At 44.3% G+C, this 20,350-nt stretch overlaps 2 protein-coding genes across 10 annotated transcripts in view; one reads left to right on the plus strand and one right to left on the minus strand.

Annotated features, from left to right (window-relative positions):
- Positions 1-10,483, plus strand: part of CNOT10 (CCR4-NOT transcription complex subunit 10) — a 50,867-nt gene extending 40,384 nt beyond the window's left edge. For all 7 annotated transcript variants that reach the window (XM_046923225.1, XM_046923220.1, XM_046923219.1 and 4 more), the window contains 7 exons: positions 637-717; positions 6,093-6,206; positions 7,326-7,456; positions 7,894-7,929; positions 8,028-8,155; positions 9,069-9,144; positions 10,189-10,483. In XM_046923225.1, the coding sequence (XP_046779181.1) occupies positions 637-717; positions 6,093-6,206; positions 7,326-7,456; positions 7,894-7,929; positions 8,028-8,155; positions 9,069-9,144; positions 10,189-10,343 (721 nt within the window). In that variant the 3' untranslated portion in view covers positions 10,344-10,483. The remainder of the gene's footprint in view (positions 1-636; positions 718-6,092; positions 6,207-7,325; positions 7,457-7,893; positions 7,930-8,027; positions 8,156-9,068; positions 9,145-10,188) is intronic.
- Positions 10,484-12,233: 1,750 nt separating this feature from the next.
- The window catches only part of TRIM71 (tripartite motif containing 71), a 55,890-nt gene continuing 47,773 nt past the window's right edge, over positions 12,234-20,350 (minus strand). Inside the window, exons 4-6 of one of the 3 annotated variants that reach the window (XM_046925926.1) lie at positions 18,593-19,973; positions 17,925-18,015; positions 12,234-17,531 (exon numbers count right to left, since the gene is read on the minus strand). In XM_046925926.1, the coding sequence (XP_046781882.1) occupies positions 17,948-18,015; positions 18,593-19,973 (1,449 nt within the window). In that variant the 3' untranslated portion in view covers positions 12,234-17,531; positions 17,925-17,947. Of the gene's footprint in view, positions 19,974-20,350 lie in introns of all 3 variants that reach the window. The other 2 variants (XM_046925925.1, NM_001397198.2) reach the window with 2 other exon arrangements.

Here is a 20,350-nt window from a genome sequence, read left to right on the forward strand (position 1 = left end):
TTTTTTTTTCTTTCTTTGTAAGCTACAATGTCTCTCTGCCAAGGTGCAGCTCTTAACCTCTCTTCCTGTCTCTTCCTTTGGAAGGAGGTTTTCTTTCCACTTACTGGAGAGTGAAATTGCCAATGATTTAAAAATAGAGTGAGTTGTTTGTTTGTTTGTTTTTTTCAATGGGATGCAGGGCAGTCATTTTGAAATAATAAAAATAAAGGCTGTAGCACTTTGTGGGTTTTATCACTTATAAAATGTGTAATTACTGGGAGTAGCTGTTTTGCTGCTTTTCTGAGTGGCTGAAGGAAAAAAGGCTACAAACAGATTTCTGCATCTCTGGGGTTTAAACTTCTTATACTACATGGAACTTCAAAAATCGCTTCAGGCTGTGGAAAGTGGCATGGTTTGTTTGGTCTGTCAGTCAGAGCCTTCCCAGCAAATGCCCCCATTCTTTCTCAAACAGAATGGTTAGGGTAAGAGCATTTGCCTCAATTTTTGCTTAGCTTCATATCCCTGATTTCTAGGCTATAGATTTTTTTTTTTTTTGCAGTCTTTTTAAATGGGATAAGTAAATATTGATGCTTATACTGTGAATTTTTATATTATTTATCGTCACTCCTTATAATTAATATAATGTTTTTATTCTAGCAATAAAAGTCACGAAGGGGATAAATTCATTGCAGCTCCACCTTCTTCGCCTTTGAAGAAACAGGAATTAGAAAATTTAAGGCAAGTAAATAACGAAATAGTTACATATTCATAACCAAATAACCCTCCTCTTAAACTGTGCTGTGATTCTGGAGTCAGTACTGCCTTTTTTTAATGCCATAGCACTTACAGTGTTACATTACAACTGTCTGTGTAAGGATGGCTTTATTCGTATGAGCTTCCTCTCCTCAAGGATTTGAGTAAGAACATCTACAAACCCTCCAGAATTTCAATTCAGATGGTAGATCAGTCTGTGTATGATCCTGCTGCTATAGGCCTGGCATCATTTATTTGGCAAAACAAAAAAATCAAGACCTGTAAATGACGAGGCTAAAAACCTGACAGTGGCGTTCATGATTGGTGGAAGAGAAGGAAGTTACAGTATGGTACCCTCACCTCTTAAAGCCTTGCTGAGGCTGGTTTGGGAGTCAGCTGGCACTATTACATTCTTTCTGGGTTTCAAATAGTGCAGTGCTCACAAAAACTGAATCAAAATCTGGCTTTTTTTCATAGTTAAAATGACCATGATGTTAAACAAAAATATGCATTTCATTGAAGATAGATTTAACTAAGATCTACTAAAATAGTCCAGTTGGTGACTATTTTGTTTCCTGTGCTACTTCAGATAAGATAGGATTTCCACGGTCTTGTCTAGAGTAGGGCTTATGTGTGATGGCCTGTGTGTGGGGAGGAGAGATGTGGGTATGTTTGTATTGTTGGTTTTTATCTTCTACTCAGCTCTTATCTGGACTAGAGACACAATCTTTAATAATCTACTCTGTCCATCAGTTTATTCCTTTATTTCCTTACTCTCATCATGTCCTAAAAGTTTTGCTTTTTTTTAATTAATTAACCGTTATCACTTTTTCTTACATTACTTAGCTACTAAGGTAATAGAGACTCTAGGAATACTTTAATAACATCCTAGTTAATGAATAATAAGCGGTGGCAGCTTTTAGGTTGTTTTTACGCTTGCAGGTATTTTAGTTCTAAATAGTTTTTCCATGACCAGTAATGAAAACCTGCTAGAAATACGTTGTTTGTTAGATCTCCTATGTTCTTTCTCTCTCTGTCAGTTTTGACTTGGCTTTTTGAAGGGGATACTTAAGAGAGCAAGGAAGTTTGCACTAAGTATGTTGAAGTTTAAAGACAAATGTGAGGGTGCCAACTTATTACAGCGCTAATTAGACAACAGAAATCTAAGCTGATGTGCTTGGCTTTGCTTTGATTGTGCCTCTGAGCTCTAAATTTCTTAGCATTGTAGTAATGCAAGCACCCATGATATCATATGATTTTGACATTGAAGCTGTTGTTCTGTGTTATGCGTAATATCATCTGTACCTGGTGATGTGAGACAGTGATGGCAAAACAGAAAAATACCTTTTGGTGGTTAGCTTTTCCACCTGCAACAAATCCACAGTTTGCATACAATAGCAGGATCACCCTTGTCCTGCCATCTGACTTCCATACCACAGAACGTAAATAAAATTTGACTGCAATGCTTTTGTGTTCCCAAAGATCCGGAAGCTATTTGTTTAGCAGTCCAAGTGCCCTCCAAGTAGAGTAACTTCTGTGTTATCCGAATGAATATGGTGTTATCTGGAACCTCTTTTCCCCAATAAGATTATCGTAGCTAACGATGCTAATTATTACAAGAGGCTGCTAACCTGTTGAAAATCTCTTACAATGCTTGTTCCACCTGTTTAAAAAAAGAAACCTGTCTTAAGTTTTCATTATGGACAAAGCATACACTCATTTCCCACTTAAATGCTTGGGTAAGCACTGTTCCAGCCTAACCACAGGTAACCCGTGTTTTGTAATGGCCAGCTCAACCTTTACTGTACTGCGTTGCGTGTAGCAAATCTACTTGTAGTCATTTCTTTGTTTTGACTCTTCCATCAGCCATCTCCAATCCTTCATTATGTTTTGCTTTATTTTATATTTCCTTGAAGCCTTTGTGCCCCAGTACTGTACACAACATTCCAGGAGCACCGGTAGCATCACCAGTAATTTCACAGATAGTAATGTAAGAACCACTGTCACTCACCAGCATACCTCATCCCTTCCTCCCCACATGCCCAACACTGCCTCATTTGTCCCCTTAAAGGTTGCTGTGGTCTGGTTGGCCGTGGCACAATACTGGAAGCTTACAGTGATCCTCCATAGCTGCTTCACCCCCTTCTCCCTCGCTGCATGGTTCTCTGCCATCTCCTCTGAGGTGGTGCTGAGTTCCCCCACCACGTAAGCACCATCTGCATTCTGTACTCCATCTTTTGCTTTGTGTTGTCTGTGTTGAAACAAAAATAGCCAGGTGGTATATATCCACCACTGGGCTTAATTAGCTATTTTAAATTAGTTCAGATTAGTGATGTTCCCTAACTGGTTTAGAGGTGCCATTTTTATGCCTTCCTGGTAAGTTGTGAAGGACTGGGTGATCTCTGCTTTGCCTCTGCCCTGCGAAATGAGCTCAGCCATATGTATCGTTCAGGTTCTGTAAACTTGCAGCCAGTGTGGGCTGACAAATCTTGTTGCCTAGACCTACACAAGAGGTTGTTTGACATAATCTGGCGGTTTAAAAAAACATTTTTCTTTTTCCTAGTGCAAAGGCGGTTTTATTTAGGGAATGCAGGGGCTCAGTAATGCTGGAAGTCTCCAGAGCTTAAAGACGACCTGCAGAGTTTTGTCAGAATCCTGACTGGGGTGAAAAACTAGTTTGTCTTTTCCCTTGTGGTGCAATTCTTCTGCTCTGATTAGCTGTCAGATCTCCTGAGTGTTCTGTTCGCTTTGGCTGCTTCAACAATGAGTCCAAGTGTGCAAGGACAGCATTGCAAGGAAGAAAACGTTGAATGTTTTCCTCTTTAGATGGCTTTTGCTGAAGAGGTCTTAAAGGGATTAGATGGGGATGAGTCCTTAGAACGGAGGGATAGGTTTCCAACTTGATGGGCTTATTGTTGTATGGCCGGAGCGTGCCTTTTGTTCAAGTACAGACTTTCAAAAATGAAAATAGTTTAAAAGTTGTGGTGAGTAGAAGACCCGTATTGACTGAAAGGGCAGGAGCAGCAGTGCAAGGCGTTTGGCTGGCGGGACAGCATCTCTGCTTGTTTAAAAGTTGTGCTTCCTTGGGGCAGAGAAGAAAGAGACTGCTTAGAGGCAGGCTATTATTTTGGGATTTCCCCCCCCCCCCCTCCCCACAGTCACAACCTTTCAGAAATATTTTAGGTTTGGGACTTGAGTTGGGGAAGCTTTCCTCTCTTTCTTGAAAGCTTTTGTATGTGTTCAGATTTGATGTGACATCTGGGCACGCTAAGAGGAAGTGGGGGGTAGGGAGAAACACTGGAGAAGTTTCTTCCCCTGCTTGTGCATAATTAAGGAGCATGCCTCCTGGGAACGGGGAATAAAGGCACCCCAGGCCCTGCCACGAATTACATGACTTACTGCGGGACTCAAAGTGGGCTTGACAGTTGCCAGAAGGGCGGCGGGTAGCAGCCACCTCCAGGCAGCAGGGCTGGCTGCCCTGGGCTGGGAGCGGGGCAAGAGGACTGGGAGCAGAACAGGGCCCAGCAGAGAGAGGTCTGTGCCCCAGAACAGGCTGACCCCACCAAGCAGTGTTGTGTGGGCCTGAGGAACAGGGCCAGCCAGTACAACGGGAAGCTTGGCAGAATGGAGGCATCCTGACGTGGGACTGTTGCGTGAAGGTGGAGAATGGGAGTCATTTTTGTTGCACAGACTGTCAGGTTTTGTGCCCTTTAGAAACAGGGAAGCCTGTGACAGCCACAGAATGCCACATCTGAAATCAGACTTCTGGCAGAGGATTACAGCTCTGTGTAACAGAACTGGCAGTGCAGAATTCTCTGCAGTTTTATTGTCTCCCTGCGCACAGATGTTGTAAAATACGAGAGTGAAATATGTTACAATTTAATTGACCACAACAATATATCTGTAGTTCCAGGTGATTTATAGCATTGTGTGCTACAGAAAACTGCTCTCCTTTGGTGCAGGAGGAGGGAGGGCAGAGAAGTGCAAATGCAGATCCAAGGTTTAACAAATAAAACGAGGGTGGGAAAGTTCCTGAGACAAACAGTGCTGTGGTGAGGTCCCTCTGTTATGGAGAACAGCGTTCTGAGAAGTGCAGTGAAGCTGTGAGGGGTCTGCAGCACAAGTCGGATGGGGGGCAGCTGAGGGAGCTGGGATTGTTCAGTGTGGAGAAGAGGAGGCTCAGGAGAGACCTGATTGCTCTCTACAGCTGCCTGAAAGGAGGCTGTGGTGAGGTGGGGGTTGACCTCTTCCCTCTGCTAATGAGAGGATGAGAGAATGACCTCAAGTTGCACCAGGGGAGGTTCAGGTTAGATATTAGGAAATATTTCTTCTCAGAGGGAGCAGTGAGGCAGTGGCACAGGCTGCCCAGGGAGGTGGTGCAGTCACCGTCCCTGGAGGTGTTGAAGAACCGTGTGGATGTGGCACTGAGGGACGTGGTCAGTGGGCAGGGGTTGCTGGTTGGACAAGGTGATCTTAGTACTCTTTCCAACCTTTGTGACTCTGTGAATGGGCACAGTCTTGCTGGCATACATTGGTGATTCTTGAGTTACATGTTGGAACACAATGTGTGCATCTCCTGGTTGAAAGAACATGATTGATGCCATAGAGAAAGACCAGCTCCTTGCCTTCCCACTTTGCTGTGAGGATGATATTGAAGGCTTAGGATTTATTTCTTCAGCACTTAAAAACTGTCTTTCATTTTTGTGAAATCAGTGGAGCTGAGTTTCTGGACAGTCATTGGTAAGCTGAGGTCTTTGTATTTTGTGCTCGTGGACGGTTTATTCCCTTTGGGTACTACCTTTAGAATAAAATGTACTAAACCTAGCAAAGTCTTTTTCATGTTTTTTGTTGTTGTTGTTGCTAATTTGCAGAGAATAGTAGTTATTATCTAGTGATTATTTTGTTTTTAGTTTTCTTAGGTACCTGTAGGAATTCAGTAATTCCAAATATTTTCCCTTGAATGTACAATAACTTCAACTGAGAACTAAATATTAACATAGTGGTGTTGTATGGCTTTTAAAAACGAATATGTAGGCATACATTTGTATATGAGCATTCATTTGACATCTTCATGTATGACACAAATAGCTTTTTATTGCTTTTATTGTGTATAAAGTCTGAACTGTTGCTGTGTGAAAATGAAAGTAAATCTCTAGAATTACTGAGGTCACACTAAGAATGTAGAGATGGGCAGCGTGCTCTTTGCTCCTGCTTCCAGTCCTTTTTGTACTCTGTGTAAGTAATGCTAGCCTGTCTTCATCTGGATTTGCTGGACATTTGTTAAAGAAGAAATTTCACAGCTGCACTTGAAATCACAGAATATTAACACAATGTCTCCCCCCTTTTCTTTTCTCCTCCAGGTGCTCAATACTTGCCTGTAGTGCTTACGTGGCTCTGGCTCTGGGAGATAACCTTATGGCACTGAATCATGCAGATAAGCTCCTTCAGCAACCAAAGCTGTCAGGGTCTCTGAAGTAAGTCTGATGTCATCGTTTCTTCCTCTTTTTTGCTGGAGAGCTCTGCACTGAAGCATCTCATGTCTGTAGTAATGGTACTATGATGATGGTAGTAATGGTATTTGGCAAAACTGGTAACGTACTGGTGGAGAGCAATCTGACTTGTGCCAATTTTAACTGCTGGAAGCAGCATGCTCTAGAAGGTTCTATGTCAATTAATTCCTATGTCTTTCTTCAAACTACTGTAGAAGCTCATCCTTTTGCAAGGATTAAAGCAGGATTTTAAAGGAGTTTGTAAGGTGACGCGTGGTTTTCTGAAGGCAGTGTTCTTTTAATGCAAGAAATTCAAGACAAGAGTTGTTTTCAAAGATAGAGCCCTGTACTTTGGTGCCAAGAAGGAAGGCCTCTGTGTAGGCTGGAGCACTGAGTTGTCCCTTAAGAGGAACGTGATGCATAGGATAGTTACATGTAAGAAGTTACTTTTGTTTTAACAGATCTCACTTGCAGAAGTTCTTTTGAATGATGCTTTTTAATAACTCATTACAGTCAACTATACAGTTGATTTGAAATGTACATTATACAGTCGCATGCTCAACTTTTGTTTCAGATTGAAACTTAGTAAACTAACAGTGCTCTCAGTCAACAGGACTCCAAAGCTGATGAGTGTAGCTGAGCTACTGCTGTCTAGCATCAGGCTTGTTTAGTTCTTTGGTAAAGACTTGTGTTTGAAAAGCTGTTTGTGCCCTATGGACAAGTGGTGTCCTCAGGATCTTACCATGCAAGTATCTTAGAGAATTAATTATTATTGAATACTTATCTAACACCTCCAATTATGAGTGTCTTGGTATCCAAGGGGTGTTTGTGTAAGCATGCATTTTTTAATTCTTGAAAGGAAAGCCATACCCAAGTAGTGTCTGTCCAGAACATTGGTCCCTGTGTATGAATTGGTTCTCAAAATTCACTGGTGTCAGAATGGAGCATTATGGCAGTACTTTACAAGCAAGCTAACTTTGTGTATATTAAGTAGTAGTTTTCAGATGCTTGAGTTAAAGTCTGAATTCAGTTTGGTTGACATAAGAGTAGTGAATTTTGAGGGTTGTCATGCTGACACTTACACCTGCCTCTTTGCTGTTGTAGGTTTCTTGGGCATTTGTATGCAGCAGAAGCTCTCATCTCTCTTGACCGAATATCTGATGCCATCACTCACTTGAACCCTGAGAACGTCACCGATGTTTCCCTCGGGATCTCCTCAAATGAACAGGATCAAGGTTAATGAATCCACACTTCATTAGAACCGGTTGTGCTATCAGTTGCCTTCCTGCTGTAACTTGTATGTAACTACAGCAATGATGAAAACACCTCATTTTAAGACTATAGATTGTTTGGGGCTGGTTGGTTGGTTTGCTTGCAGGGCTAATTTTCTTGCAGCGCTTCCAGTTGGTAATATTTGTGTTCTGGAGCAGAAAAATATGTCGAGGGACCACCTGTATGGCTGAGACTACAGTAGCTCTGATCTCAGTAATGCCTGCAATTTGAACTTCATTGTTCCCATCTGCTAGAGACCAGAATGATGTTTTTCCCCTTCAATGGCAGACCGTGAAAGAGGAAGCAAATCTGTATCTGTTGATCTGTGGCAGTGATTTTTGTAATGATCTTGAAGAAGTTGTCAGAAAATGATGTTTTGTGGGTTTTTTTTTCTTTGTAGGCTCTGACAAAGGAGAGAATGAGGCAATGGAGTCTTGTAAGTACCAGCCAGCACATTCAGCAGAGTACGGGAACTTATGTGGGTGGTTCAGAAGAAAAGTCTTAATTTAAAATGATAACTTACTTTACTTGCAGCTGGCAAGCAGACCCCCCAGTGTTATCCCAGCTCAGTCACATCTGCACGAACAATGATGCTGTTTAACCTCGGAAGCGCCTACTGCTTGCGGAGTGAATACGACAAAGCTCGAAAGTGTCTCCATCAGGTATGGAAGACGAACCTCAAGTGGCTTTAGGGACAAATGTGCTTCCTATGAAGTGTCACTTAGATCACAGCAAATCCTGGTGATTTCATAGCTCAGGTGTATCTGTTTGACTTTGCTGAGATGGTGGCTCCATTCTGCCTTCATGAGCTAATCTGTATTAGTAACATAAAGGAATTCCAAAGTTTGTTCTCATGTGAACAGTTCAGTACTGTTTTTATTCTAGGTTATGTCAAAACAGGGGAATACAAAGGAGCTGTTTCACTTTTCCTAAGGTTTTGTTTAATAGCTTGATAGTTATTGTTGTATTCTAGAAAAGAAACTTCTCAAGGGCTTTGGCTCCGTGCGCAGGGAGCGGTCTGGGGGCTGCTTGGGCACTTCAGCAGAGCTGTACTGTTCTGAAGCTCAGCTCAGGACCCAGCTCAGCTGGAGCACAGGGACATGCCTGCAAGCCAGCTGAAATCAGTGGTGCGCCAGTGCAGTACATCAAGATTAGGAAGTCAGATATGGTGTTTGTGTAGAAGACAGCATCATTAACTTTGTAGGTGAAAAATACTAGCATATGGAAAGCTTATGATGATCCTTGTTAACTTTGTATCCTGAACTTCAGAGCAATGGAGGTTACCTTCACCTCTCAGCGGGAAGTTGCAGGCTGACCCAAGAATGACAGACTCATATTGACAGAAGCGTACAGCAGATGGTGCTACTAATTAGAGTGAAGCAATCTTGCGAGGCAGACAATCTTTCAGTCTCTCCTTGCAGGAATAAACCTAATGGGAGTATATTGGTTTGAAAAATCTTGTGTTAGGAAAGATTCCTTTTTGTTAGGCAAGGTGGTCAGGGTCTGCACAGGGGCACTTTGATCTGGGCCTTTCTCTTAAGCACTTGTTCTCCCCACCCCTTCTGTTTCAATAAGGCTGCTTCGCTGATCCACCCCAAGGAGATCCCTCCGGAGGCCATCCTGCTGGCCGTGTATCTGGAGTTACAGAATGGTAAACAATTGCATTCTTTTTCTTCTCCTGACATTAAAACAGCTAACCTAATGTGTAAGCTGCAGTGTTGAATGCAACTTTTGGCATTTTTATCATCTCTCCTTGAAGATTACGACTAACATGGGCAAAGTTGTAGAACACATCCATAACGTTTTAAAATGTTCTGTCAGTCTGGATTTGGGGTTCATGAAGAGGAACAGAGCTGACATCAGAGTTTTGCCAGGATTCTGGCAATCCCTTCAGATGCTGTCTCCATTTTACACTGCTGTGGATCCACCTCTGGGTCTACGCATCTGTACCCTCATCTCCACAGAGCAATTGCATGCGAACACGTCGTTTTCTTCTGTTTGTTTGTTTTATGGCTTCTTAACAGTTTGTGTCTTGGTAGAAGGCAGGGGATGTTGGGATTTGGCTGGCAATTCCTGCTGCTGGGCCTGCACAACCCTCCTGCTCTCACATGCAGCTGACTTCCTAACCGTGCGTCTTCTGAGCTGAAGTCCTTTACACTTTGTGCAGAAGCCAGCAGTCCTGGAGAGTTTCAGTAGTCTGTAATGGAGTACTACAACAAAACTCTTAACTTTGTTAGCTCTCTTCCAAATCTGTCCTTTTCATGAAAACATTTCAAAAAGAAAGAAAAATCTCTATATAGGAAGCAGGGAATCTTGCACTTTGTTCTGCAGTATGAGCTGACTGCTCAGCGCCCCTGATTCCCTTTTAGGGGTTCCCTTTTAGGGGTTCCCTTCAGGTGTCTCACGTCACAGGGATGCAGGGGATCTGAGCATTTGTGTTCTGATGGAGGCTTACAAAGTTCTCCTTACAAAGCTATTTCCAAGTTGGAATTTTGGAAATGTTTCCTTCTGTACCAAAGAAGCACAGAGCAGAAGAGGGTACCAAGTTGGGTTCGCCTCTCACGCCCTTTTAAGTATAACCTAAAGGGTCTAAGGAGACACTTCATTCTGTAAGAGGCAACAGGGCCAGATTGTTGAGGCACAGCTCAAGAATCGCAGCTCACAACAGAGCTGTTATTGCTGTTTTCAATTGCAGGTAACACTCAGCTGGCGCTGCAGATCATCAAGAGAAATCAGCTTCTCCCTTCAGTGAAAACGCTCTCAGACATGCGGAAGAAGCCCGTTTTCCAGCCGGTCCATTCGCTCCAGCCCATTCAGATGCCGACGTTCACCGCTGTGCAGAGGAAGTGAGGGTCTGTTGAGCTCGCTGCTGCCCTTCCTGGGAGGGCTGGGGATTTTGTATATTTTTTTAACCTCGGACATCTGCATACCCGCATTGCTGGAGTGTGTTCCTTTATGTAAATTTTTAATAAAACACTTAAATGTCTCCAGTCCTGTTGCCTTGTTGGTCAAGGTTATTTTATAATGGAACGGAGGTTGGCATCAGTTTGAAACATGAATAACCTTTAATGTGTCAAATGGTGTGGTTAAGTGTGTAATCTCTGCTGTCTGAAGGGATGAGATGGGAGGGCAGTAGATGTGAGGGGAACACTGTTGATCTGAAGCTATGCTGACACAGCAGTTGTGCAGTATGGGCGCTGTGCGTTTTCACCTCGATGGGAACACTCGTGGGTATGGCTATGGCACACACTGAGCACAATGGGGAATTTGTACCGAGTTCTGCAACCAGTGGGCATCTATTTTGATTTCTGTTTTTACTTCTCCTTTTTTTTTTTTTCCTGCCTTTTCTGCTCAGACCAACATAAGACAGCAATAACAACAAGGACCATTCGCTTACTTATTTACTGTGAACACGTGTAAAGAGCTGAGGCATCAGCATGGCATGCAGCTATTTTCCCTGCTCCCTCCCTGCTCAGTTAGTGCTGTTTCAGCTGTTCAGAGCCACCCTGGGAGAGCCAGTATCCCACCTTATCTATCTCCCGGTGTGCTCTCTGCGGGCACTGCACTTTGCCTCTGGCTCCCTCGGGGCACACACAGCAGCAGGGAAGGTCACAGAGCTGTGCGGCTGCTGGGGATGTGGAGCCTGAAAGCCCTGCTCCTAGCTATGAGCGTGTGAGCTGGCTGCAGTTGGGTACCGGGTGTCCCACATTTGCCACCAAGATGCTGAATGGGAAAAAAGCCACAGCTGCTGGAAATGGCGCGGTGTAAGTCTGTTAAACAAGGTGCAGCGTGGCTACGTGCATCTCTCCCTTCACGTGGGAGAAAGGCTGAAGCAGTAGCATGCTTTGGCACAGCCTTTCCCTTTGGGTAAAGGGCAGCCCTGAGTCTTCCTGAGGCTGTCAGTGCTGAGCCAATGGGTACAGTCACATTGCTGTCGGTTGGTGTAGGAGTGGCACCGACGCTGTCCCCAGATACGGGGGAGCAGTCCGGGTCTATCAATATCACCCTTCTGTAAAGGAGGGAGCCCCAGTGCCGAAGCATGGCTCACGTCAAAGTAGATTGACCGATTCGGTACAAAAAGGTCCGAGCCGCTTGCTGTGTGGTCCTGTGTCCTGAATGGACAGGATTCTTCCCGGCCCTTCCCAGCCCCCCAAGGAATGCGGCGCATTCACATGCAAAACCGCAGCGCGACGCCCGCAGGCATACAGCGCTGCCCCGGCTGGGGGTGCAGCCCGTGTCGTCGTCGTCCCCCCCCCCCGCTCCCGCCCGCACGGGGCTCTCATCGCAGCGCCGTTCAGCCGCGCTGCGGGACAATGGCTGCGCCTCTGCCTTCGGATGCCGCGGGATGCTGCTGCCGTGCCGAGGCCTCCGCACCGCGAGGGGTCAGGGCCGGGGGCGGCTCCCAGCCGAGGGGCAGCGCTGGGTTGGACGTGAGGAGCGGCCCGAGCGAGTGAATGTGCCCAGCACGGCCCATGCGGGCTCCCGTCGCCACCGCACGGGGAAGGACACTGCATCGTGACTTACGCCTGTCCATAGCACCTCGCATTCCTCCTCCCCCTTGCAGAGATGTGCCTACAAGTTCAGGTTTTCAACAGTATCTCAGCAGTGTCACAGCAGCATCACCAGCTGCAGACCGGCAGGCTCACAGCCAGGACAGGGCTTGCTTGCTTTTTTTTTTTTTCCTTTTGCATCCTGACAGAAAAGACTTTACCGATTAATACAGAAAAACACACACACGGATTTGCCATGAAAAAAAAAAAAAACTCCTCACATTTATTTGATTAAACAACAACAAAAAAAATAAAATAAACTGCATAGGAACATTTTAAAGTCCAGAGAGACACTGACTTTGTTTTAAGGCTGCCAGTAGCTGATACATCATCTCCTTGCTACATCCTTCAGCCTTCCCTATGGACCACAGAGATACATTCAGAAGCCTCCATTAACACAAAAAGTTCTAACGTTTTGCTCACTTATCCTACGTAAAAGTTTGCACATAACCTGTCACGCTTTCCTTCCCGCAGCACTCGACGCCCCACATCCCAAACGTCGCCTTTTGTCCAAGCAGAAATGCGATGCCCTGTTTGGAGCACGGAGGTTCTTGTCACAGCCTGTTTCATTATCCACTAGATATAAAAGCTCTGAGCAGCTCATTAAAAGCCAAGCACTGTCTGTCCTGCTGAGACGTTTGTATTATTATGAGGAGAGCAGCATGATTAATCACTAAAGTAGAAGGAAAACAACTGCAGCAGAACAGGAAACTACAAACCCAATTGTCTCAAGATGCCCGACATCCAAGGGCTGACAAAACCATTCTGGATCCCGATACAAGCCTGCGCCGAGGCAACGTGTTACACACCGGTAATGAACTCTCATAAGATGGGGCCGTACTCTCTGCAGTCAATTAAAGGAGGAGAGAAAACGTGATTTGTCACACTGTGAGCCTGAAGTGAGCGACCTCCATATTGCTGCGGGCTTCCCATTTCTACCCGACTAAGCCAGGCGGCACGTGACAGGTGATGCGCAGCACAACAGCTCACGTACAGTAAGAACCCCCCACCAACGCCAGTGACTACCACACCTTACAACCTAGGTAAAAACTTCTCAGTCGTCTTAGGAAAGAAACTAAAAACAAAACCCAGAAACAGACATCTCTCCCTCGGAAGGAAAAACTACTACGCTGTCTGAAAAGGACTCTACAAACCTATAAAAGGACTTTTTTTTTTTTTCTTTAACTAGTCTGGTAGCTCAAAAGGAAGTTACTCAACTACGTCACTACACAGACACTTAACATTCAGTCAGTAAGGCTCTATGAAAAGAGCTTAAAAAATTATCTACCTGAGTTTGTAAGTTGATACAATCATTAATAGAAGGTCTAAGACCATGCAGGTACACAAAGCATTTTTTAGAACCATTATTGGTTAAACAATGATGGAAAAGATGCCACTCTGGCTTGTCAACCCGTAAGATCACTTAGAGACATCAATGTACGTTTTCCACCATAACATTTACCAAACCCAACACAGCCCATCAATATTAGGGAGTTTCTGTACCCGCTTCCATCACCCCCACGTGTGAGCGGGGGAAGAAAAGAGATCTTCCGATACAGTGATCTGAAAATGTGCTTCTGCAACTTCACTCCACAGGAAAAGCAAGGGGCATGCTGCATGTCACTATTTAAGTTGCGTAAAAACCCAACATTCTGGTTTTCAGCTGCCTCTCCTGACAATATCTGAACTTAAATCGCCCTCCAGGAATAGGAACTTGGTTGCTTTGTCATGGTGGAAAAAATCCCATTGTGTCAAGAAAGCTACTATTATTATCACCAAGTCTAAAACAAATCAGTATTATATTCCCTTCAAGCATTTGGTATAGCATTGCATTTGCAGCAGTCGTAACATCAGTCTTTCCAAACAGGAACAGGACATACTTGGAGGTGTGCATAAAAGTTTTCTCTTGTAGAGAGAAGACCTAAAGGTCTTAAAGACGTAAGAACACTGCAAATGGACAAGGAGAATGTCAGCCAGTAGTGTCATAATACTGAACGAAGTCTACATCTCCAAACTTCGTAGTGAAAATGGAACAAACTCAAGTGTTTCAGGTATCTCAGTCCTGTTTGCCAGAATACACAAACCTTTGGTTTCACTTACAGATTTTCTAGCAAGGGCAGCTTAGTATTTCCACGGGTGGGTAGAAAAAACACCAACAAAAGCAAGAAGTCATCGTGTTGTACGCACTATCTGTTTCGATTAAATGCCCGCCCAAAAGGCAGGATGAATCCTTTGCCAAGGCAGATTTCTCAGCTATTTCTCAAACCTGTCTGATGCTAAACTGAGGTAGATGATTAACTTCTGCAAAGTGAGGTAGAACTTCAAGAAAAAGATAGTGGCATCTCTCGTTGTGCATTTTGTACCACATCGGACTGGGTTTCAAACTCCCAAGAACTTGAAGACCAAAAGGTACAACATTTGTCTAACACAAGTACCAGTGTTCATTTTTATACAGTTCCAAACTGTGTCTAAATATCTCTATTTTTAAATACCTCTTACCTTTTGGCACCGTTTGGCTTACAATCCTTAAAAAAAAAATAAAATAAACAAAACACTTTGGCACAATTTCTTTTAAACCAGAAATAAAGCGAATGTTATGATCAAAGAAATGGCCTGATAAGGCTTATCAACCTGCACTCTTCAGAAATGATTTTGGTTTTCACTGTAACAAAACAGACCGGGCCCATTTTCCTGCAATTCCAAGGGAACGCTACGCCCAAGGGCCTTGCTCTTCCTTCCCTCACCTCTGTTACGTCTGGCCCCAATACGCATCAGTTTTTCAGGCGTCGTCCTCCTTTGCTCACTTTCTTTATAGTTATGGGCTCCCTTTAAGCTACTTAAAAGGTACTGAACAAAAGGAGTGAGTTATCTGAAGGACCTGCATTATCAAGTATCGTATCTGCTTCAGCTTGGCGCTGAAGTTCCTGCTTAACTGAGAAGGAACAAGATTGCTTCACAGGCTGACCCTGGAGCAGCCGTACTGACTGCTGATAACATTGTCAAGCAAGTTTACCGAGAGCCACCAGTTTAACCTGGCAAGGTGGAATTCCTTTGGGAGTTCTAGTCAACAGGTCTATTACCCACAGCTCTCATTCGCCAATGCTAGAGCTAAGAGAAAGAGGCACCAGCTCACCTCGGCCTTCTCCACGCCACCGCCGCTGGTTCACCTTACTCCGAACACTTCGGCTTGTTTGGTTTGCAATGCAGCATCAAAGCCTTGCTTTCTTTCTTTCTCCCCATACACTTGCACTGTGTATGTTATGACAGTGGGGCATTAATCTTAGAACACACACAGTCCAAGAACACACATGGGAAAAAAACAAGGTTTGAGTCTCCTTAATTAATCATATATTACTTTTTAAAAGCTCCTATGGGACATCTGCTGTTGGCATTGAACTTGTATATTATTGTTGCTTATTTTCGTTGCATATAAAACACTCCATTTTATAAGCTACACTACTGCTTTTCAATGAGACCGAGTGTGCTTAGCACTATGACAAAGATCTGGAATTATTCTGGGTAGCTAAACAGTAGCGTTTTTAAAACAAAAAAGCTCCCCCACATCTGAGGCCTAATGGTTTTGTTTGTAAGCAAACCCACTCGTTAAGCAGACAGCAACTTAAGAAGTTGAAGCCGCTCCTCTTCCTGAGGGAGCTGGACTGGTGGTTTGTGCAATGGCTCGATACAAAAGAGTAGAGGGCAACCTCTACGTCACCTTCTACACAGTGCAGGCTGGAGAGAGGCAAGGATGTTTCTGCTGTTCCACGCAAGGGTGAACACACGCGTAGCCTTTTTTACTTTTTTTTTTTTTTTATGCCTGGAATACAATTCCCTTCTCCCAGCCCCAGAGAAGGGGGGAACCCAACAAGCATTAAAGCACAAGAGCATTTCTAGAATGCTCTTAACACTGACAGCCACTCAGGTCAAGATATTAACAGACCTGGCATTTTCATTAAGACATGACAGGATAAATGCAAGAACACTGCAAACTAAATATTAAAGCTTTTAAAACCAATTTTCTTTGGTATCTAGATCTTGCAGGGTATTCATTTTCACAGCCCAAACTTCAAATAATTCTCGGACTGAATAATACAAAACAAGTAGGGCCATCTGCCACAAATGTTGGCCACCCCCAAGGAGGGAGGCATGGACACAAGTAGAACTTGAAGCTGAAGGTAAATTAGGTTTCTCTCATACCCATATGTTGAGTGGCCACACAAGTTTAATGACAGACATCTGTATAAAAGATTATCCTTTTGAAGACTATTTTTAAACCATGCTATCCTAAGATTAAGCCCAGCTGAAACACACTGCTTTGAAGAGTTTGCTTCCTCGAGGCTTTGGCTGAAAGGCAGCACAGTTACTTTATTTAATTTAGGTGTTTTTCCTTACCCTTCCTTTAAAAGAGGTTTTGCCATCTCATTGAATCGGGATCTGTTCCTTTCTGGTCCTTTAGTTTAAGCCTGCTTTAAGTGAAGGACGTCTGTCTGCAACACATCAGGATTTCTACAAATCCCAGAAAGTCAAATACTCCTTGGAGGGGAAAAGCAGCAAGAAGGAAAGTGCACCTTGTGATTTCTCACCGATTTGTAAAGAGCCTTTCAATCTCAGGACACTTTTGTGCATGGCAGCTGGCAGCGGGATGAACCCATTCCTCCGAGGATGGTTAAGGCCCTTCAGACTTTGATAGTGACCAAGCTTATGTATCAGAGATCATCTCTTGCAAGCAGTAACGTCTATCCCAAAGCACTTCCGAGGCAAAGACTGGATAATCCTTCCATCAATGAGTGACAGAGAAGCCCCTTTCCCTACCTTAACCATTGCCACTAAATGCCTTATCCAGAGGGTAAAGTGGCAATTCTAGAAACCATATCTGCACTAACAGCCAAATGGGAACTGGAACAAAGAAGAATAAGACTAAATCTTCTGAGGGACTCAAAGTCCTCAGTACATTAGAAAGACCTCTGTTCTCCCAGAAAGTTTCTGCTTCTCAAAAAAAGCAATTTTTATATCCCTGAAAGGGCTCATTTCCCCCCGCCTCCAAGCTTTTAAGGATCATATTCGGTTATTCTACACAGAATTCTTTGGTACTGCCCTGGAAAAGAAAAAAAAAAAAAAGGAAAAAAGAAAAAAAAAAAAAAAAAAGAAGCAAATTTTCATCTCGATGCAGTTTGCCTTAGGCTGGAACTCGTAGCTTTTCACTTTGATCTGTAGCAAGAACTACACGGAGCCACAGGCTCACCCCACCCTAAAAACTGAAGCAGAGCTTCTGGACTTCTCCAGTCCAGCTCTCCGGGGAAGCCAGAAGATGAAAAGAAGTTGCATTTATCACGGATAAAGTTATTGCAATCCTCTGAACACAACAGACTTAAATTCTCCAAAACTCACCCTGAATCTCCAAAGCTGTGCTTATTTCTTAATTTTGGAAAAAGGTACCACTTCTGTTCTAACAAATCCACTGAACTTCCTTTCTTCCCTTAAAGACTCTCTATGGGGAGGAAGAAAAAAACCTCGTCATTTCACACAAACAAAACCAAGGGTTGATTTTTCCTTGCTTCAATGCCCCCTGTAACCTCTGTTACCCAGATGAGGCGCACGTACTGATAAAAGAAACTAACTTTTTTTTTTCTTAACTAATTTAGCTTTCAGGTGAAAGGGGTAAAAAAAAAAAACAATAAACAAACCTCAAGAACAAGCTACATTAAAGAAAGCGTTGCTTTTTTCGTCTAAACTTTACGACAACTGTCCTAGGCCACTAAAATGAACAATTTGGTTTCAACTCAAAAGTAATTGTGCATTTTCATCAGCTTCTCTTTGTGCTGTTGGGATTACTGTGTTTCAGAAAAAAATACACAGAAATGCCAAAAAGATGCAAACTCACTCTTCCCGGCGAGTGAATCCCACTCACTTCCACGAAACGTTCAAAAGTCTTCTGGGAACAAAACGCTGTGCTCGCCAGTAAATCAAACACACTGAGGTATAAAAAGGAGAACAGGAAGAAGTTCTCTGCTGCAGCAGCAATTCAAAAGAAAAAATATATCCCCCCTCCCATGTCCCCACCCACAGAAATGCAGTATGGTCAGGAACACAAGTTCTCTACAAATATCTACTACCATTTTCTCCATTAAAAAAAGCGATACGGAGCCCTTTTGGCTTAGCCTACAGAATTCACCACACAAACCACCTAATGTGCACAGCAACACATGTTTGTGCATGAAACCCCATCGGGGGAGAGGTAAAATTTTCTGAACTGCGAGTGTGTTGGGATGGGGAGGGGGGAGAAAAACCGGGGAGGGAAGGGAGGACAATGAGGTAGATAGAATTTAACTTTACAGGCTCACTCCCTGCAGAAAAGATAAGTACATTCATCTGTAAAAAAATTAAAGATGAGGTAGGTTTGAATCAACGTTGTATTTTTTTTTTCATTTTCTCTTAGAAGAATTTCCCTGAGACAGTTTCTTCCAAATTCAAACGCAGATTAGAAGACGAGGATTCGATTGTTTCCAAAGTCGACCACCACAATCATGCCATCAGGGGTGACAGCTATACCTGAAGGACGGTCCATCTGACCAAAGCCGCTTCCCTGAGCGCCGAACTTGCATAAAAAGCTACCATTGGACTCAAATATCTGCACCCGGTGGTTCCTGGAGTCGGCCACGATGATGCGCCCCTCTTGATCCACCGCCACTCCCTGCGGGCGCAGGAACTGCCCGTTCCCGCTCCCCTCCGAGCCCAGGAAGCGTGCTGACTGGCAATCTGCATGGATGACCAGAAGGCGATGGTTGTTGAAGTCTGTCACTACCAAGTGGCCCTCGTGATTGAAAGTCACACCTCTGGGGGAATCAAAGTGCTTCCAGAGTGCCCCTTCAAAGCCGTACTTATTAAGAAACACACCATCGGGCCCGAACAACTGAACGCGATGGTTCCTTGTGTCGGAGACCAGGATTTTGCCCTCTGCGTTGACGGCCACGTCCCACGGGTAATTGAATTGCCCATTCTTTGTTCCTTTCTCCCCAAACTTCAGAATGAACTGCCCCTCAAACGTGAAAATCTGGATGCGATGATTGTCCTTGTCAGCCACGACGATCCGGCGTGAGACGTCACAGGCCACACCGGCGGGACGATCGAACTGGCCAGGCCGGGAACCGAGCGTGCCAAACTTGTGATGGAAAGTCCCACATGGTTTGAACACCTGGATACGGTTATTGCTGCGGTCAGCCACGATGATGTAGCCTTCTTTGTCTACGCTAACCCCCCAGGGGCGGCAGAGTTTCCCATCGCTGTCTCCTTCACTGCCAAACGAGAGCCCGGGTAGCCCAATACCTATGTAGCTGCGCCCAGATTTCACCACAACTTTGAAGGGGCTGTTCTCAATGTGTTGGTTGCACATCATCACGGACACCAGATGCTCTCCCTCTAGCTGCGGACGGTAGCTGACCAGGTAGGTTCCGTTCTGCTGATCACTGACGTCTGCTCCAAACAGATTTCCATCTGGGCCCATTACCACTGCAGAGATCATGTCACCTCCTGAAAGGCGAGGCTCACCATCGTGGTCGTAGCCTATAACTGTGAAAGAGGCTACTTTGCCCTGCAGCGCACGCTTGAGGCCTTCCCCAGTGGCTTTGGTCAGAGGAGCAAATGCCCCACTACTGACAAAGCCCATTGATTTAATGGCCATATACAACGCCTGGTCAGGCGGCGTGAACATGATCCTGTCATCCTCCTGTGGCTGCAGAAGGCCTCTCACATTCTTGAGCTCCTGCACCTGAGCCAGCATGCGGTCCCGGGCCAGAAGAATATCTATGGTACGGCCTTCCTCCAGGACCTGCTGAACAGCACTAATAGTGTTGTCCAGCTTATTTAGGTTCTGACGTAACTTTTCAACTTGCAAGTAGAGCGACTTAGCCTTGACTTGACGAATCTTTTCCACCTGGGAGAGGATGAGGGGTGGGGGAAAAAAGCACACATCAGAAAAGATAACCCTTAGAATCATAGATTGACCAAGGTTGGAAAAGACCTACAAGATTATCCAGTCCAACCGTCCACCAATCACCAATAGTTATCACTGAACATCAAAACATGTCCCAACGTCACTTCTACATAAACAGCCATATATTTGTTGCAGCATGCTGACACAAGACATGATAAGACCAAGAACTGTGGGACAAGTCTTCAGAAACCCTGATGCAGAGGAGCAGAAACAAGGAAATGCAATTATCTGTTTGAATTCAGATGATTATTTTCTCGAGTCCTTCAATTAAAAATCATACATTCATGCTACATGGAACTGCTGTATCAGTATTCCAT

Source organism: Gallus gallus, chromosome 2 (genome assembly GCF_016699485.2).
Source record: "Gallus gallus isolate bGalGal1 chromosome 2, bGalGal1.mat.broiler.GRCg7b, whole genome shotgun sequence".
In the NCBI taxonomy this organism is placed as follows: domain Eukaryota; kingdom Metazoa; phylum Chordata; class Aves; order Galliformes; family Phasianidae; genus Gallus; species Gallus gallus.